General features: G+C 56.7%; 1 protein-coding gene and 1 long non-coding RNA gene across 2 annotated transcripts in view; one reads left to right on the top strand and one right to left on the bottom strand.

Moving 5' to 3' along the window:
• Window positions 1–20,081, top strand: part of slc2a2 (solute carrier family 2 member 2) — a 54,408-nt gene that overhangs the window by 7,579 nt on the left and 26,748 nt on the right. Inside the window, exons 3-6 of the mRNA XM_085989727.1 lie at window positions 13,104–13,297; window positions 15,874–15,998; window positions 16,754–16,869; window positions 17,774–17,936. Coding sequence (XP_085845853.1) covers window positions 13,104–13,297; window positions 15,874–15,998; window positions 16,754–16,869; window positions 17,774–17,936 — 598 coding nt within the window. The remainder of the gene's footprint in view (window positions 1–13,103; window positions 13,298–15,873; window positions 15,999–16,753; window positions 16,870–17,773; window positions 17,937–20,081) is intronic.
• The window catches only part of LOC147115456 (uncharacterized), a 103,134-nt gene continuing 94,419 nt past the window's right edge, over window positions 11,367–20,081 (bottom strand). The window contains exons 3-4 of the long non-coding RNA XR_015078623.1: window positions 16,045–16,217; window positions 11,367–12,331 (exon numbers count right to left, since the gene is read on the bottom strand). This is a non-coding gene — a long non-coding RNA (uncharacterized LOC147115456). The remainder of the gene's footprint in view (window positions 12,332–16,044; window positions 16,218–20,081) is intronic.

Genomic DNA, 20,081 nt, shown 5'->3' on the forward strand with positions numbered 1-20,081 from the left:
CCCCTCACTCAAGCTCCTGATCTCCCTCCTCCCCTCCTCAGGCTCCTGATCCCCCTCTCCCCTCTCTCAGGCTCCTGATCCCCCTCTCCCCTCTCTCAGGTTCCTGATCCCCCTCTCTCGGACTCCTGATCCCCCTCTCCCCTCTCTCGGGCTCCTGATCCCTCTCTCCCCTCTCTCGGACTCCTGATCCCCCTCTCCCCTCTCTTGGGCTCCTGATCCCCCTCTCCCCTCTCTCGGACTGCTGATCCCCCTCTCCCCTCTCTCGGGCTCCTGATCCCTCTCTCCCCTCTCTCGGGCTCCTGATCCCCCTCTCCCCTTTCTCGGGCTCCTGATCCCCCTCTCCCCTCTCTCGGGCTCCTGATCCCCCTCTCCCCTCTCTCGGGCTCCTGATCCCCCTCTCCCCTCACTCAAGCTCCTGATCCCCCTCTCCCCTCTCTCGGACTCCTGATCCCCCTCTCCCCTCCCTCAGGCTCCTGATCCCCCTCTCCCCTCTCTCAGGCTCCTTATCCCCCTTTCCTCTCATCTCAGGCTCCTGATCCCCCTCTCCCCTCTCTCGGGCTCCTGATCCCCCTCTCCCCTTTCTCGGGTTCCTGGTCCCCCTCTCCCCTTTCTCGGGCTCCTGATCCCTCTCTCTGCTCTCTCGGACTCCCGATCCCCCTCTCCCCTCTCTCGGACTCCTGATCCCCCTCTCCCCTCACTCAAGCTCCTGATCCCCCTCTCCCCTCTCTCGGACTCCTGATCCCCCTCTCCCCTCCCTCAGGCTCCTGATCCCCCCCTCCCCTCCCTCAAGCTCCTGATCCCCCTCTCCCCTCCCTCAGGCTCCTGATCCCCCTCTCCCCTCCCTCAAGCTCCCGATCCCCCTCTCCCCTCCGTCAGGCTCCTGATCCCCCTCTCCCCTCTCTCTGACTCCTGATCCCCCTCTCCCCTCTCTCGGACTCCTGATCCCCCTCTCCCCTCACTCAAGCTCCTGATCCCCCTCTCTCCTCTCTCGGACTCCTGATCCCCCTCTCCCCTCACTCAAGCTCCTGATCCCCCTCTCCCCTCCCTCAGGCTCCTGATCCCCTCTCCCCTCTCTCGGACTCCTGATCCCCCTCTCCCCTCCCTCAGGCTCCTGATCCCCCTCTCCGCTCTCTCGGACTCCTGATCCCCCTCTCCCCTCTCGCGGACTCCTGATCCCCCTCTCCCTTCTCTCGGACTCCTGATCCCCCTCTCCCCTCACTCAAGCTCCTGATCCCCCTCTCCCCTCCCTCAGGCTCCTGATCCCCTCTCCCCTCTCTCGGACTCCTGATCCCCCTCTCCGCTCTCTCGGACTCCTGATCCCCCTCTCCCCTCTCTCGGACTCCTGATCCCCCTCTCCCCTCTCTCGGACTCCTGATCCCCCTCTCCCTTCTCTCGGACTCCTGATCCCCCTCTCCCCTCACTCAAGCTCCTGATCTCCCTCTCCCCTCCCTCAGGCTCCTGATCCCCCTCTCCCCTCTCTCAGGCTCCTGATCCCCCTCTCCCCTCTCTCGGACTCCTGATCCCCCTCTCCCCTCACTCAAGCTCCTGATCTCCCTCTCCCCTCCCTCAGGCTCCTGATCCCCCTCTCCCCTCTCTCAGGTTCCTGATCCCCCTCTCCCCTCTCTCAGACTCCTGATCCCCCTCTCCCCTCTCTCGGACTCCTGATCCCCCTCTCCCCTCTCTCGGGCTCCTGATCCCTCTCTCCCCTCTCTCGGACTCCTGATCCCCCTCTCCCCTCTCTCGGGCTCCTGATCCCCCTCTCCCCTTTCTCGGGCTCCTGATCCCCATTTCCCCTCTCTCGTGCTCCTGATCCCCCTCTCCCCTCTCTCGGGCTCCTGATCCCCCTCTCCCCTCTCTCGGACTCCCAATCCCCCTCTCCCCTCTCTCGGGCTCCTGATCCCCCTCTCCCCTCTCTCAGGCTCCTGATCCCCCTCTCCCCTCTCTCAGGTTCCTGATCCCCCTCTTCCCTCTCTCAGGCTCCTGATCCCCTCTCCCCTCTCTCGGACTCCTGATCCCCCTCTCCGCTCTCTCGGACTCCTGATCCCCCTCTCCCCTCTCTCGGACTCCTGATCCCCCTCTCCCCACACTCAAGCTCCTGATCTCCCTCTCCCCTCCCTCAGGCTCCTGATCCCCCTCTCCCCTCTCTCAGGCTCCTGATCCCCCTCTCCCCTCTCTCAGGTTCCTGATCCCCTTCTCCCCTCTCTCAGACTCCTGATCCCCCTCTCTCGGACTCCTGATCCCCCTCTCCCCTCTCTCGGGCTCCTGATCCCCCTCTCCCCTTTCTCGGGCTCCTGATCCCCCTCTCCCCTCTCTCGGGCTCCTGATCCCCCTCTCCCCTTTCTCGGGCTCCTGATCCCCCTCTCCCCTCTCTCGGGCTCCTGATCCCCCTCTCCCCTCTCTCGGGCTCCTGATCCCCCTCTCCCCTCCCTCAGGCTCCTGATCCCCCTCTCCCCTCCCTCAAGCTCCTGATCCCCCTCTCCGCTCCCTCAGGCTCCTGATCCCCCTCTCCCCTCCCTCAAGCTCCCGATCCCCCTCTCCCCTCCCTCAGGCTCCTGATCCCCCTCTCCCCTCTCTCTGACTCCTGATCACCCTCTCCCCTCTCTCGGACTCCTGATCCCCCTCTCCCCTCACTCAAGCTCCTGATCCCCCTCTCCCCTCTCTCGGACTCCTGATCCCCCTCTCCCCTCACTCAAGCTCCTGATCCCCCTCTCCCCTCCCTCAGGCTCCTGATCCCCTCTCCCCTCTCTCGGACTCCTGATCCCCCTCTCCCCTCCCTCAGGCTCCTGATCCCCCTCTCCCCTCTCTCGGACTCCTGATCCCCCTCTCCCCTCTCTCGGGCTCCTGATCCCCCTCTCCCCTTTCTCGGGTTCCTGATCCCCCTTTCCCCTTTCTCGGGCTCCTGATCCCCCTCTCTGCTCTCTCGGACTCCCGATCCCCCTCTCCCCTCTCTCGGACTCCTGATCCCCCTCTCCCCTCACTCAAGCTCCTGATCCCCCTCTCCCCTCTCTCGGACTCCTGATCCCCCTCTCCCCTCCCTCAGGCTCCTGATCCCCCTCTCCCCTCCCTCAAGCTCCTGATCCCCCTCTCCCCTCCCTCAGGCTCCTGATCCCCCTCTCCCCTCCCTCAAGCTCCCGATCCCCCTCTCCCCTCCCTCAGGCTCCTGATTCCCCTCTCCCCTCTCTCTGACTCCTGATCCCCCTCTCCCCTCTCTCGGACTCCTGATCCCCCTCTCCCCTCACTCAAGCTCCTGATCCCCCTCTCCCCTCCCTCAGGCTCCTGATCCCCCTCTCCACTCTCTCGGACTCCTGATCCCCCTCTCCCCTCTCGCAGACTCCTGATCCCCATCTCCCTTCTCTCGGACTGCAGATCCCCCTCTCCCCTCACTCAAGCTCCTGATCCCCCTCTCCCCTCCCTCAGGCTCCTGATCCCCTCTCCCCTCTCTCGGACTCCTGATCCCCCTCTCCGCTCTCTCGGGCTCCTGATCCCCCTCTCCCCTCTCTCGGACTCCTGATCCCCCTCTCCCCTCTCTCGGACTCCTGATCCCCCTCTCCCCTCTCTCGGGCTCCTGATCCCTCTCTCCCCTCTCTCGGACTCCTGATCCCCCTCTCCCCTCTCTCGGGCTCCTGATCCCCCTCTCCCCTTTCTCGGGCTCCTGATCCCCCTCTCCCATCTCTCGGGCTCCTGATCCCCCTCTCCCCTCTCTCGGACTCCTGATCCCCCTCTCCCCTCACTCAAGCTCCTGATCTCCCTCCTCCCCTCCCTCAGGCTCCTGATCCCCCTCTCCCCTCTCTCAGGCTCCTGATCCCCCTCTCCCCTCTCTCAGGTTCCTGATCCCCCTCTCTCGGACTCCTGATCCCCCTCTCCCCTCTCTCGGGCTCCTGATCCCTCTCTCCCCTCTCTCGGACTCCTGATCCCCCTCTCCCCTCTCTTGGGCTCCTGATCCCCCTCTCCCCTCTCTCGGACTGCTGATCCCCCTCTCCCCTCTCTCGGGCTCCTGATCCCTCTCTCCCCTCTCTCGGGCTCCTGATCCCCCTCTCCCCTTTCTCGGGCTCCTGATCCCCCTCTCCCCTCTCTCGGGCTCCTGATCCCCCTCTCCCCTCTCTCGGGCTCCTGATCCCCCTCTCCCCTCACTCAAGCTCCTGATCCCCCTCTCCCCTCTCTCGGACTCCTGATCCCCCTCTCCCCTCCCTCAGGCTCCTGATCCCCCTCTCCCCTCTCTCAGGCTCCTTATCCCCCTTTCCTCTCTCTCAGGCTCCTGATCCCCCTCTCCCCTCTCTCGGGCTCCTGATCCCCCTCTCCCCTTTCTCGGGTTCCTGGTCCCCCTCTCCCCTTTCTCGGGCTCCTGATCCCTCTCTCTGCTCTCTCGGACTCCCGATCCCCCTCTCCCCTCTCTCGGACTCCTGATCCCCCTCTCCCCTCACTCAAGCTCCTGATCCCCCTCTCCCCTCTCTCGGACTCCTGATCCCCCTCTCCCCTCCCTCAGGCTCCTGATCCCCCCCTCCCCTCCCTCAAGCTCCTGATCCCCCTCTCCCCTCCCTCAGGCTCCTGATCCCCCTCTCCCCTCCCTCAAGCTCCCGATCCCCCTCTCCCCTCCGTCAGGCTCCTGATCCCCCTCTCCCCTCTCTCTGACTCCTGATCCCCCTCTCCCCTCTCTCGGACTCCTGATCCCCCTCTCCCCTCACTCAAGCTCCTGATCCCCCTCTCTCCTCTCTCGGACTCCTGATCCCCCTCTCCCCTCACTCAAGCTCCTGATCCCCCTCTCCCCTCCCTCAGGCTCCTGATCCCCTCTCCCCTCTCTCGGACTCCTGATCCCCCTCTCCCCTCCCTCAGGCTCCTGATCCCCCTCTCCGCTCTCTCGGACTCCTGATCCCCCTCTCCCCTCTCGCGGACTCCTGATCCCCCTCTCCCTTCTCTCGGACTCCTGATCCCCCTCTCCCCTCACTCAAGCTCCTGATCCCCCTCTCCCCTCCCTCAGGCTCCTGATCCCCTCTCCCCTCTCTCGGACTCCTGATCCCCCTCTCCGCTCTCTCGGACTCCTGATCCCCCTCTCCCCTCTCTCGGACTCCTGATCCCCCTCTCCCCTCTCTCGGACTCCTGATCCCCCTCTCCCTTCTCTCGGACTCCTGATCCCCCTCTCCCCTCACTCAAGCTCCTGATCTCCCTCTCCCCTCCCTCAGGCTCCTGATCCCCCTCTCCCCTCTCTCAGGCTCCTGATCCCCCTCTCCCCTCTCTCGGACTCCTGATCCCCCTCTCCCCTCACTCAAGCTCCTGATCTCCCTCTCCCCTCCCTCAGGCTCCTGATCCCCCTCTCCCCTCTCTCAGGTTCCTGATCCCCCTCTCCCCTCTCTCAGACTCCTGATCCCCCTCTCCCCTCTCTCGGACTCCTGATCCCCCTCTCCCCTCTCTCGGGCTCCTGATCCCTCTCTCCCCTCTCTCGGACTCCTGATCCCCCTCTCCCCTCTCTCGGGCTCCTGATCCCCCTCTCCCCTTTCTCGGGCTCCTGATCCCCATTTCCCCTCTCTCGTGCTCCTGATCCCCCTCTCCCCTCTCTCGGGCTCCTGATCCCCCTCTCCCCTCTCTCGGACTCCCAATCCCCCTCTCCCCTCTCTCGGGCTCCTGATCCCCCTCTCCCCTCTCTCAGGCTCCTGATCCCCCTCTCCCCTCTCTCAGGTTCCTGATCCCCCTCTTCCCTCTCTCAGGCTCCTGATCCCCTCTCCCCTCTCTCGGACTCCTGATCCCCCTCTCCGCTCTCTCGGACTCCTGATCCCCCTCTCCCCTCTCTCGGACTCCTGATCCCCCTCTCCCCACACTCAAGCTCCTGATCTCCCTCTCCCCTCCCTCAGGCTCCTGATCCCCCTCTCCCCTCTCTCAGGCTCCTGATCCCCCTCTCCCCTCTCTCAGGTTCCTGATCCCCTTCTCCCCTCTCTCAGACTCCTGATCCCCCTCTCTCGGACTCCTGATCCCCCTCTCCCCTCTCTCGGGCTCCTGATCCCCCTCTCCCCTTTCTCGGGCTCCTGATCCCCCTCTCCCCTCTCTCGGGCTCCTGATCCCCCTCTCCCCTTTCTCGGGCTCCTGATCCCCCTCTCCCCTCTCTCGGGCTCCTGATCCCCCTCTCCCCTCTCTCGGGCTCCTGATCCCCCTCTCCCCTCCCTCAGGCTCCTGATCCCCCTCTCCCCTCCCTCAAGCTCCTGATCCCCCTCTCCGCTCCCTCAGGCTCCTGATCCCCCTCTCCCCTCCCTCAAGCTCCCGATCCCCCTCTCCCCTCCCTCAGGCTCCTGATCCCCCTCTCCCCTCTCTCTGACTCCTGATCACCCTCTCCCCTCTCTCGGACTCCTGATCCCCCTCTCCCCTCACTCAAGCTCCTGATCCCCCTCTCCCCTCTCTCGGACTCCTGATCCCCCTCTCCCCTCACTCAAGCTCCTGATCCCCCTCTCCCCTCCCTCAGGCTCCTGATCCCCTCTCCCCTCTCTCGGACTCCTGATCCCCCTCTCCCCTCCCTCAGGCTCCTGATCCCCCTCTCCCCTCTCTCGGACTCCTGATCCCCCTCTCCCCTCTCTCGGGCTCCTGATCCCCCTCTCCCCTTTCTCGGGTTCCTGATCCCCCTTTCCCCTTTCTCGGGCTCCTGATCCCCCTCTCTGCTCTCTCGGACTCCCGATCCCCCTCTCCCCTCTCTCGGACTCCTGATCCCCCTCTCCCCTCACTCAAGCTCCTGATCCCCCTCTCCCCTCTCTCGGACTCCTGATCCCCCTCTCCCCTCCCTCAGGCTCCTGATCCCCCTCTCCCCTCCCTCAAGCTCCTGATCCCCCTCTCCCCTCCCTCAGGCTCCTGATCCCCCTCTCCCCTCCCTCAAGCTCCCGATCCCCCTCTCCCCTCCCTCAGGCTCCTGATTCCCCTCTCCCCTCTCTCTGACTCCTGATCCCCCTCTCCCCTCTCTCGGACTCCTGATCCCCCTCTCCCCTCACTCAAGCTCCTGATCCCCCTCTCCCCTCCCTCAGGCTCCTGATCCCCTCTCCCCTCTCTCGGACTCCTGATCCCCCTCTCCCCTCCCTCAGGCTCCTGATCCCCCTCGCTCTTCTCTCGGACTCCTGATCCCCCTCTCCGCTCTCTTGGACTCCTGATCCCCCTCTCCCCTCTCTCGGACTCCTGATCCCCCTCTCCCCTCCCTCAGGCTCCTGATCCCCCTCTCCCCTCCCTCAGGCTCCTGATCCCCCTCTCCCCTCTCTCAGGCTCCTGATCCCCCTCTCCCCTCTCTCAGGTTCCTGATCCCCCTCTCCCCTCTCTCAGACTCCTGATCCCCCTCTCCCCTCTCTCGGACTCCTGATCCCCCTCTCCCCTCTCTCGGGCTCCTGATGCCTCTCTCGGACTCCTGATCCCCCTCTCCCCTCTCTCGGGCCCCTGATCCCCCTCTCCCCTTTCTCGGGCTCCTGATCCCCCTCTCCCCTCCCTCAGGCTCCTGATCCCCTCTCCCCTCTCTCGGACTCCTGATCCCCCTCTCCCCTCCCTCAGGCTCCTGATCCCCCTCGCTCTTCTCTCGGACTCCTGATCCCCCTCTCCCCTCCCTCAGGCTCCTGATCCCCCTCTCCCCTCCCTCAGGCTCCTGATCCCCCTCTCCCCTCTCTCAGGCTCCTGATCCCCCTCTCCCCTCCCTCAGGCTCCTGATCCCCCTCTCCCCTCTCTCAGGCTCCTGATCCCCCTCTCCCCTCTCTCAGGCTCCTGATCCCCCTCTCCCCTCTCTCAGGTTCCTGATCCCCCTCTCCCCTCTCTCGGACTCCTGATCCCCCTCTCCCCTCTCTCGGGCTCCTGATGCCTCTCTCGGACTCCTGATCCCCCTCTCCCCTCTCTCGGGCCCCTGATCCCCCTCTCCCCTCTCTCGGGCTCCCGATCCCCCTCTCCCCTCTCTCGGACTCCCGATCCCCCTCTCCCCTCTCTCGGGCTCCTGATCCCCCTCTCCCCTCTCTCAGGCTCCTGATCCCCCTCTTCCCTCTCTCAGGCTCCTGATCCCCTCTCCCCTCTCTCGGACTCCTGATCCCCCTCTCCGCTCTCTCGGACTCCTGATCCCCCTCTCCCCTCTCTCGGACTCCTGATCCCCCTCTCCCCTCACTCAAGCTCCTGATCTCCCTCTCCCCTCCCTCAGGCTCCTGATCCCCCTCTCCCCTCACTCAAGCTCCTGATCTCCCTCTCCCCTCTCTCAGGCTCCTGATCCCCCTCTCCCCTCTCTCAGGTTCCTGATCCCCTTCTCCCCTCTCTCAGACTCCTGATCCCCCTCTCTCGGACTCCTGGTCCCCCTCTCCCCTCTCTCGGGCTCCTGATCCCTCTCTCCACTCTCTCGGACTCCTGATCCCCCTCTCCCCTCTCTCGGGCTCCTGATCCCCCTCTCCCCTTTCTCGGGCTCCTGATCCCCCTCTCCCCTCTCTCAGGTTCCTGATCCCCCTCTCCCCTCTCTCAGACTCCTGATCCCCCTCTCTCGGACTCCTGGTCCCCCTCTCCCCTCTCTCGGGCTCCTGATCCCTCTCTCCACTCTCTCGGACTCCTGATCCCCCTCTCCCCTCTCTCGGGCTCCTGATCCCCCTCTCCCCTCTCTCGGACTCCTGATCCCCCTCTCCCCTCTCTCGGGCTCCTGATCCCCCTCTCCCCTCTCTCGGGCTCCTGATCCCTCTGTCCCCTCTCTCGGGCTCCTGATCCTCCTCTCTGCTCTCTCGGACTCCCGATCCCCCTCTCCCCTCTCTCGGACTCCTGATCCCCCTCTCCACTCACTCAAGCTCCTGATCCCCCTCTCCCCTCTCTCGGACTCCTGATCCCCCTCTCCCCTCCCTCAGGCTCCTGATCCCCCTTTCCCCTCCCTCAAGCTCCTGATCCCCCTCTCCCCTCCCTCAGGCTCCTGATCCCCCTCTCCCCTCTCTCAAGCTCCCGATCCCCCTCTCCCCTCCCTCAGGCTCCTGATCCCCCTCTCCCCTCCCTCAAACTCCCGATCCCCCTCTCCCCTCCCTCAGGCTCCTGATCCCCCTCTCCCCTCTCTCTGACTCCTGATCCCCCTCTCCCCTCTCTCGGACTCCTGATCCCCCTCTCCCCTCACTCAAGCTCCTGATCCCCCTCTCCCCTCCCTCAGGCTCCTGATCCCCTCTCCCCTCTCTCGGACTCCTGATCCCCCTCTCCCCTCCCTCAGGCTCCTGATCCCCCTCGCCCTTCTCTCGGACTCCTGATCCCCCTCTCCCCTCACTCAAGCTCCTGATCCCCCTCTCCCCTCCCTCAGGCTCCTGATCCCCTCTCCCCTCTCTCGGACTCCTGATCCCCCTCTCCGCTCTCTCGGACTCCTGATCCCCCTCTCCCCTCTCTCGGACTCCTGATCCCCCTCTCCCCTCACTCAAGCTCCTGATCTCCCTCTCCTCTCCCTCAGGCTCCTGATCCCCCTCTCCCCTCTCTCAGGCTCCTGATCCCCCTCTCCCCTCTCTCAGGCTCCTGATCCCCCTCTCCCCTCTCTCGGGCTCCTGATCCCCCTCTCCCCTCTCTCAGGCTCCTGATCCCCTCTCCCCTCTCTCGGGCTCCTGATCCCCTCTCCCCTCTCTCGGGCTCCTGATCCCCCTCTCCCCTCTCTCAGGCTCCTGATCCACCTCTCCCCTCTCTCAGGTTCCTGATCCCCCTCTTCCCTCTCTCAGGCTCCTGATCCCCCTCTCCCCTCTCTCGGGCCCCTGATCCCCCTCTCCCCTCTCTCGGGTTCCTGATCCCCCTCTCCCCTCCCTCAGGCTCCTGATCCCCCACTCCACTCTCTCAGGCTCCTGATCCCCCTCTCCCAGGCTCCTGATCCTCCTCTTCCCTTTCCCAGGCTTCTGAGCCCACTCTCCCCTCACTCAGGCTCCTGATCCAACAGTCCCCTCCCTCAAGCTCCCAATGTCCCCCACTCCTCTCTCTCAGGCTCCTGGATTCCATGTCAGTGATGAGGGACCTCGTAGGTGGCTGATTCTTTCAGGGATTTTTTGGCTGGAAAGTAGGGCTATCTTACACACACACAGTATTGAGCCTTCTGCAATGCCACCTGTTCCACTGGCTATTGCGGACCAGGAACTGGAGTTGCTCAAACACTTCCCATTGTTGGCAGCTCCTCCCTTTAATCACAATCTGACTCATACAAGGCCAATAGTAACCAGTTGTCTTTGCCCTGCAGCAACCTAGGTTGCGATAGATTTAGCAATCATATCGCATTCTTTGACATTGGCTAATATTCCTTTGGTGGCCACTTCCACTCTTCCTAATGGAATTTATGCATTTTTTGCAAGTGTAGAGTACAGAACACAATAACACTCTATGACTGATGTTGGAATAACTGAGGGTGAAACTGAAAAAACCAGGGAGACTTAATGGAGTCAACATTAAACATTTCCAGCTCATGCAGAACCGCGTTATTCCGAAGAAGACATGGGGGCCTAGAAATTGGGTTGTGGGTTCGCCAGGGCTGTAGCGCCAGAAATTTTGCGCCAGCGTTAATGCGGCAGCGCCCGACGAAAATTCGGTTGCGCCGGGCCCAGACGGTGGCGGGCGCTAAAGGAGGGTTTTAGCGCCTCAAAACGGGCGTTCAATTGGGTTTTCCGGCGCTAATCCCCCCGCTGCGGCACCTGATGTGTGGGTGCTGCGAGCCCGGCACTTCCCTCTGTAGGGGTGCCTGGCGCAGATGTCGGGGGAATCCGCCGCCGGCACCTCGGGGAAGTGCCGGGCTCGCAGCACACACACATCAGGGCCGCGGGGGGGGTGATGCAGGAGTCTGGGAAGGGAGGTGCGGGCAGGCGGCCGCCAGGAACGCGGCCGGCCGCCGCTCCACCTTTATGCGCCGGCACAAAGGCGTGTAAGAACCCTTTCCACAATCGTTGGTTGCGCCTGCCACGGGCGAGGCGGGCGCAACTGAATTTGGGCTTGGGGCGGGTTACCACGGCAACCGGGACGCTGCGCACACCGATGACGTCATCGGTGCCGGCGCAGCGCTACCGGCTAACGCCGATGGTAAGGCCCAAGTCAATTTCAGAAACGGCTATAATTCCAGCGCAATGCCCTCCAGCGCCGCTAATTGGGCGCTAACCCCACTCAATTTCTAGGCCGGGGAGTTTTCCCTGATGTCCTGGGCCAACATTTATTTCTGAACCAAAAACAGACACAAAAACAGATTATCTGGACATTATCTTATTACTATTTGCTGTGCGCAAATTGGCTGCTGCGTTTCCTATACTACAATATTGACTACACTTCAAAAAGTGCTTCATTGGTTGTAAAGCACTTTGGAATATCCTGAGGTGGTGAAAGGCGCTATATAAATACAAGTTCCATTTTTCTTCCTTGAACTATCCCTGTGTTAAGTTAAATCAAATCAAATCAAATCAAAAATCAAATCAACTTTTATTGTCATTGTTAGTGCACAAGTGCAGTACAACGAAATGTAGGCTTGCGGCTCCCGAGAGTGTACATTTGGATTAAGACATTTAAACATTCAACATACATTTGGCTTGTAATACATTAACATAAACATAACCATAATGAAGTGCATTGGCAGATGTGCAGGCTTTAGAGTTTATTTGTGGAGTTCAGTAGGATGACAGCCCTGGGAAAGAAGCTGTTCCTAAATCTGGCCGTACGGGTGCGAATGCATCTGTAGCGTCTCCCAGATGGCAGGAGGGCGAACAGACTGTGGCTGGGGTGGGTAGGGTCTTTGATGATGGACCGTGACCTCCGTAAACAGCGTTTCTGGTATATGTGCTCTATGGTCGGTAGCCGGGTGCCGGTAATGCGTTGGGCAGTTTTGACTACCCGCTGCAGGGCTTTCCGGTCATAGTAGCTACAGCTGCCATACCATACTGTGATACAGTTTGTCAGGATGCTCTCTATTGTGCAGCGGTAAAAGTTAGAGAGGATCAGGGGTGACAGGTTACATCCCTTCAGCCTCCTTAGGAAATATAGGTGCTGCTGGGCATGATAAATAAAGGCATGATGAACAAAATAATATATTTTTAAAAATCATCATCATTCTTTGGCATGTGGGGGTTACTGGCAAAGCTGGCATTTATTGCCCAACCCTAGTTGTCCTTGAGAAGGTGGTTTTGGGTCTTCTTCTTGAACCACTGCAGTCCGTGTGGTGAAGGTTCTCCCACAGTGCTGTTAGGTAAGGAGTTCCAGAATTCGGACCCAGCGACACTGAAGGGACGGCGCTATATTTCCAAGTCGGAAATGGTGTGTATGACTCGGAGGGGAACTTGGAGGTGATGGTATTTCCAATGCACCTGCTGCCCTTGTCCGACTGGGTGGTGGAGGTCTCGGGATTGGGAGGTGCTGCCGAAGAAGTCTTGTCGAGTTGCTGCATTAATCAAAAAGCATCAATTCCTAATAACGTCACCGTGACATGGAATGACTCGTCTTTTCCCCCTCAGATCAGGAAAAAAATACTTCAGTGATTGAGGAAACATAGAAACATGGAAACATAGAAGATAGGAGCAGGAGTGGGCCATTCGGCCCCTCGAGCCTGCTCCGCCATTTAATGAGATCATGGCTGATCATCCAAATTCAGTACCCTGTCCCTGCTTTCTCCCCATATCCCTTGATCCCTTTAGCCTTAAGAAATATATCTAACTCCTTCTTGAATATATTTAATGAACTGACCTCAACTGCCTTGTGTGGCAGAGAATTCCACAGGTTCACCACTCTCTGGGTGAAGAGATTCCTCCTCATCTCAGTCCTAAATGGCTTATCCTTAGACTGTGACCCCTGGTTCTGGACTCCCCCGCCATCGGGAACAGCCTTCCTGCATCTAGTTTGTCTAGTCCTGTTAGAATTTTATAAGTTTCAATGAGATCCCCTCTCATTCCTCTAAACTCCAGCGAATATAAGCCCAATCAACCCAATCTCTCCTCATACGTCATTCCTGCCATCCCAGGTATCAGTCTGGTGAATCTTCGCTGCACTCCCTCCATGGCAAGAACATCCTTCCTCAGATAAGGCGACCAAAACTGCCCACAATACTCAAGGTGTGGTCTCACCAAGGCCCTGTACAACTGCAGCAAGACATCCTTGCTCCTGTACTCGAAGAGAGTCTGTACTTGTGGTAACTGTGGCTTTCCCATTCTATCCAGATTATCGAGAAGCATTATGCTCGTATCCTCAATATTGCCGAGAACGAGACCGTGGCTGGGAATCTCACGCAAGCAACCAAGCCGCCAAAGCACCGCAGCATCGTCATTTACTGGACTCTCTCGGTCTCCATCTTCTGCATTGGAGGCATGTTCTCCTCCTTCTTTGTTGGATATCTAGCGGACAAGCTGGGCAGGTATGGAATTAGATGAAGTCCCATTAGGACTGAGCTGGGAGATATAGAAGAAGACCAGGGCCAACATTGGCCTGAGCAGGACCAGGTTAAACCAACTATAAGTGTGACCCTCTTTCCTAAATTGCCCATGACTGCAGCTCCTAGAGATGGCACCACTCAAAACAATGTAATACATTTTTAATGGATGCACGAATTGGCCTTAGCACATCTGAGCAAGGGTGGGGGGGTGACATCTTTAGCCCTAGGTTCCTGTTCCTTATTACCGAGCCTTGCTGGAAAATGAGCGTGTCAAAGTGGACAAGATTGGGTTTGGGTGTGATATTTCTGTGGCTGAATTGCCAGCCAACACTCATTGCCTTGGTTCCTCTGTGAAGAATGGGACCTTGACAGAGACCAAAGAGAAGATTTAAACCAGGACATAGAGGGTGGAATGTTAGAAACATTTAGATTTGTTTTCAATCTTTATCGTCATATCAGGTCATAAACAACAACAACAACTTGTATTTATATAGCGCCATAAACGGAAGAATCTGCCATGGGCCAACAATTACCGCTGCCCATTAACACAATCTTGTCAACAACAGTGGTTGTCAGCTATGGGTTTTGCGGGTACCCAGTGTAAAATGACATATCATGGAGGCCAACTACTGCCCCTACAGGATTGGGTAGCTACTAATTTTAGATCTCAGGTGGAAGTGCCCGATCGTCTCTCTTGCTAAAGCAAGCCTCCAAGAAGTTTGGTTTCTTCTTTCATATCAAGGGAGCAGCTGTGGCTCAGTGGCAGCACCCTCGACTCGGAGTCAGAAGGTTGTGGGTTCAAGACCCACACCAGAGACTTGATCACAAAATCTAGGCTGGCTCTCCCAGCGCAGCACTGAGGGAGCACTGCACTGTCGACGGTGCCGTCTTTCGGATGAGACTTTAAACTGTCTGCCCTCCTAGGTGGATGTAAAGATCCCATGGAACTAGTTCTCCTGATGTCCTGCCCAATATTTATCCTCAACCAACATCACTATAGAAAACACAGAAAAGGAAAAATTTGCAGGTTTATGGAGAAAATTTGCAGGGCTATGGGGCAAGGGTAGGGGAGTGGGACTAATTGTCTAGCTCTTTCAAAGAGCCAGCACAAGCATCATGGGCTGAATTGCCTTCTTCTGAGCTCTATAATTCTATCTGGTAATTTGTTTCATTGCTGTTTGTGGGAGCTTGCTGTGTGCAACTTGCATGCTGCGTTTCCTACATTACAACAGTGACTACACTTCAAAGAGGACTTCAGTGGCTGTGAAGCACTTTGGGACGTCCTGAGGTTGTGAAAGGCACTATATCAGCTGTGAAGCACTTTGTGACGTCCTGAGGTTGTGAAAGGCACTATATAAATGCAAGTTCTTTCTTTCAAACGCATTTTTCCTTCAGTGTAGCAGTCCCTCTTAACTCTCTAAGTCCATGTCTTGAATACTGCTTCCACATCTGGGGAGACTCCGCTATCTTTCTCTGAAAAAAACCTTGACTGGATAAGAATAGGCAATTCCTTTTGCCTCCCGAAACTCCTTAATACTGGGAATTTTCTCAGGGATTCCCCCGATCCGCCGCCGTAACATCAACAGAAGTTTGGCAGAAAACCCACTTACGCATCTATCCAGGGCTTCTGAGGATCTTCTGTCGAAGGTCAGGAGATCCCCGAGAAAATTCCCAGCGTAACGCTGTCAACATCACAATCTTTCTTTCTCTGTTTTATTGGCACTAGACTGGCCAACACTGCTCTGAACATCTCACTCATATTCCTTCTGAAATCCAAATAGACCATTCTAGTCACTACCAGCTCTCGCTATCCTCATTATGATGACATTGAGACTCTTGCTAGGACCCCATTTCAGCGGGGCTTCCTCAGCCTCCCTTTCCTCCCACAATCTACAGACCTTTACATTCCAAAATTTGGTGTCAACTCACAACTCGTTCTTGATTTAACTTGTCTTATCTCCTTGTTCTTTCTAACCTTTGGTTGTTCTTCTTAGAGGGGAGATTTGATAGAGGCGTTCAAAATTATGAGGGGTTTTGATAGAGTAAATAAGGAGAAGCTGTTTCCAGTGGCAGGAGGGTCAGTAACCAGAGGACACAGATTTATGAGAATTGGCAAAAAAAAAAGCCAGGGCGGAAATGAGGAGAATTTATTTTACGCAGCGAGTTGTTATGATCTGGAATGCGCTGCCTGAAAGGGCGGAGGAAGCAGATTCAATAGTAACTTTCAAAAGGGAATTGGATAAATACCTGAAGGGGCAAAAATTGCAGGGCTATGGGGAAAGATGCGGGAGTGGGATTAATTAGATACCTCTTTCAAGGAGCCGGCACAGGCACGATGGGCCAAATGGCCTCCTTCTGTGCTGTATGGTTTTATGCAGGTCGGCCTTGGTGGTGGTTTGCATTATGGATCTTGGCCTTTCACCAAAGTTTTGTCAATTAAAAATGGACCACCCCACCTCACCACATTAATGGGAGTGCAAATATTCTCTCTGTAAATGGGGCTGCTTGAATGGGAATTCATTAAAAGAAGTAACTTCAACGTTTAATTCTCTTTCTAGACTGAAGGCTATGCTGGCTATGAATACCCTCGCGATAATTGGTGCTCTTCTAATGGGATTGGCCAAATTGGGCCCTTCGCACATACTCGTCATCGCAGGAAGGGCAATCACTGGAGTTTATTGTGGTAAAGTAGAAACACTTTTGGCAATTTTTTTCCCGTGGCTAGTTACCTCAGCAATTCCTCAATCACCTCTGAAGAGTTGCTCAAGATCTCCGACACCAACGCCAGTTGGTGCTGAGCTGTTGCGAGGAGGACTTGCTGTGGATCCAGAGGAAGTGTCAGTTTTCCCTGGCGATGTGACATTGCATTTTTCACCTTGAGCTCTGTCTAACGACTTGGCTGCTGTAGAGGGAAAAAAAAGCTCGGGCGTTAAACTGTGCAAGACCCTGTAGAGTGAGGCCGAGAGTGAAAAGGAATAGTTCCTAGAGGCCGGGAACAGAGGAGAGCAAATTAACCGTGAGCAGTTTAGCGTAATTCGCCAAAACCGCTGGATTTTCATTTCTATCGATCTCAATGGAAATAAAAATCGGGGAAGCGGAGCGGTTATATAACACGCTGCCGATCCGCGACACCAGTGTTATGCCGCGGGTGTTAAATTGAAAGTCTACCTCACTGTGCAGTCTGGAGAGAAGGGGAGAAAAAAGATTTGTGAGGAAGAGACTGTTTCTCCCAGACAGCCCTTGTAACCTCTTAGACTGCCGATGCAACCATCTTGGAAATTGCCAATGCGGCAATAGCTTGACAGTTGAATGGCATCCTCACGTTGATGTTGACCTCGGCATGACCTTCATTTAAAGGATCCTTCAACTTGTGGGTGCCATTGTTGTTTGCATGCTTCACGGAAAACCAACCAGGCTTCTCGTTCAACCCCCTTCTAGGGATGTCTACAGGATTGGTGCCCATGTACGTCGGGGAGATCTCACCCACCAGTTTGCGAGGGGCCCTGGGCACTATTCACCAACTGGCCACTGTCACCGGTATCCTCCTCAGCCAGGTACAGCATTTCAACACACCGTACTCCCACTATGGGATTGGAACAACAGCAACAACTCTTATCAAGATTGATTTACCAGTTCTCCCAATTATAACTTAAAACCCACAGTCCCCACAGATGAGAAACTGCTTACCATGAGAAATTAACCATTAAAATCTTGTTTTTGTTTTATTTGTTCTCGGGATGCGGGCGTCGCTGGCAAGGCCAGCATTTATTGCCCGTCGCCAGTTGCCCTTGAGAAGGTGGTGGTGGGCCTTCTTCTTGAACCGCTGCAGTCCATGTAGTGAAGGTACGCCCACAGTGCCGTTAGGTAGGGAGTTTGTTAATTATCATAAAATCAGACCACACAGGAGGCCCATCGCGGCTGTGCCGGTTATTGATCGGTATGGTCTTGAATTCCTGTCATGTTTTTGAACCATGAGGTTTTATTTTAGGGGGCAGGTGGGTGCGGAGGGCGGGGGGAGGGGAAATTGCCCAATCCATGTGCACCGAGTGATGTGCCACTGAGCTAGGTGGAGCGGACAGGTTCCAGTTACCGTCCCAGAACTCTGCTCAGTTAGCAGATGTTGGATGGGGTGGTAAGACAATCGGCCGCAGCACCTCCTGGGAGAATAAATGGGCAAACCAGCCGGGATTCCTGATTTTCATCCAGGGGAGTTCTCCCCGGTGTCCTGGGGCCAATATTTATCCCTCAACCAACATCACTAAAACTGATTATCCAGCCATTATCACATTGCTGTTTGTGGGAGCTTGCTGTGAGAAGTTTGGCTGCCACGTTTCCTACAACAGTGACCACACTTCAAAAATATTTAATTGGCTGTAAAGCGCTTTGGGACGTCCTGAGGTGATCAAAAGTGCTATATAAATGCAAATTATTTTCTTTTTTGTTTTATCCTACTGGTAGGTGATTGGTTTGAATTCCCTGCTGGGTAACGACCGGTGGTGGCCTTTACTTCTCGGACTGTCAGGTGCGCCGGCCATTCTACAGACCATCCTGCTGCCCTTCTGCCCCGAGAGTCCTCGCTACCTCTACATAAAACTCGGAAGTGAAGAAGCGGCGAGGAAGAGTGAGTGAACGGCGAGCGCGGGGCGAAATAACAAAAACACACAACTTCATCTCTGGAGGCGAGGGTCCAAACCCAGCCCGAGGACCACCAAACAATCTCAGCACACTCCCGGTGCCAGTACTGAGGGAGTGCTGCATTTCCTTAAAACGAGGCCCCGTCTGCCCTGTCAGGTGGATGTAAAAGATCCCATGGCCACTATTTCGAAGAAGAGCAGGGGGAGTTCTCCCACTATTTATCCCTCAAACAACACCACTATAAATAGATGATCAGGTCATTATCGCATTGCTGTTCGTGGGATCTTGCTGTTTGCAAATTGGCTGCCGTGTTTCCCTACATTACAACAGTGCCTGCACTTCAAAACGTACTTCATTGACTGTGCAGCACTTTGGGATGTTCTGAGGTCATGAAAAGGCGCTGTAGAAATGCCAGTTCTTTCGCTCTTTCTCTTTCTTACTAACAGTATAACTTAGAACTGAAGGTTAGAGGTCAAATATGAGGGATCACCCCATAACCCCCCCAACAGCTCTGCCAAACCCCCAAAGGCGGACATTGACCGAGAGTGGGGGAGGGGGAACAAATGAGCCAAGGATCTGGTTTTGGGACATTGTCCGTTGACCCCGATTGAGGTGGTCTCCATCCTGAGGTGCGGTTCCACCGGTTGCTGCCGAGACTATGGCGCCTTGTTGACCCTTGACCCTTCTTTTACAAGTCCGCACTCCTGGTTTGGAGCTTCTAACGCCCGAAGCGTTTATGGGAAATTCGGATGTACACTGTGCATGGTTTCAAGGCAAGAGTGCGCACGACTTTTCAATCTGCGCACTCACCCGACGACCCCCCCCCCCCCCGCCCCGCTATGGGCAAGGCTTCCTGCTGGGAGTGTGGACTTGTAAAATAAATAGAATCATAGAATCATGGATTTACAAAAGGTAAATCGTGCTTGACTAATCTACTGGAATTTTTTGAGGATGTAACTGGTAAAATAGATAAGGGAGAACCAGTGGATTTGGTGTATTTGGACTTTCAGAAGGCTTTCGATAAGGTCCCGCATAAGAGATTAGCGTTTTGCGGGTGGTTTAGAATCAGTCCCCGATGTGATGCCCCACATGGTCGAATATTCTGCACCCTCCAGACCCATTTGAAGAGCGGTTACTTGGGTGAGGTTGCAGAGGGCTGTTGGCTCCCATGGAATTGTATGGCATCGCGAGTCAGCACCCTGGGGAGACAGGGAGGGGAGAATGGGGAGGAAGCAACTGGTTGGGGCAGCGGAGAGAAGACAGGAGGCCTTGAACACACAGAGAAACAGCTCAGGGCATCATCTGAACATTGATTAATGGCAATCAGCCCCCAACAATCTGTAAACGCAAATCGTTCTTCCACACAAGAGTTTTATTTTGCAACTTTAAATCCGGATTGGTGATGGTTCCCATGGCGATGACATGGATCCGGGTTGAGTGAGTACATTCAGGGTGCGTCACAGTAACAGGGCAGTGTTTGTGATTAGTCACTGGCACCTCTGACGAGCTGTGTTCTTAGCTCTGATTGGCAGAGAACAGGGGCTTGTCAAAGGCAGAGCAGAGGTGGGGCGAAAGCAGACTGTCTGCGGGCCTGTGTATCTCTGTCTGTGGGCCTGTGTGTTTTTATGTCTGTGTGTGTGGGTCTGTGTGTCTCTGTGGATCTTTCTGTGTGTCTGTGGGTTTGTGTCTGTGTGTTTGTCTGTGTCTGTTGGTCTTTTTGTTTGTGTCTGTGTCTGTGTTTGTGTATGCCTGTGGGTCTGTGTCTATGTGTGGGTCTATGTGTGTGTCTGGGTCTATGTGTGGGTCTGTATGTGGTGTCCCTTTCTATGTGGGTCTGTGACTCTGTGTGTGTGCCTGTGTGTCTGGGTCTGTGTGTGTGTTTGTGGGTCACAGTGTGTGTGTGTTGGTCTGTGTGTCTGTGGGCCTGTGTGTCTGTGGGCCTGTGTGTCTGGGTCTGTGTGTGCGTGTCTGTGGGTCACTCAGTGTGTGTGTGTTGGCCTGTGTGTCTGGGTCTGTGAGTGTGTGTCTGTGGGTCACTCAGTGTGTGTGTGTGCTGGTCTGTATGTGTGTGTGTCTGTGGGTCACTCAGTGTGTGTGTCTGTGTGTGTGCTGGTCTGTATGTGTGTGTGTC

Source organism: Somniosus microcephalus, chromosome 6, assembly GCF_052327205.1.
Source record: "Somniosus microcephalus isolate GS21.2 chromosome 6, FLI_Smic_1.0, whole genome shotgun sequence".
In the NCBI taxonomy this organism is placed as follows: Eukaryota; Metazoa; Chordata; class Chondrichthyes; order Squaliformes; family Somniosidae; genus Somniosus; species Somniosus microcephalus.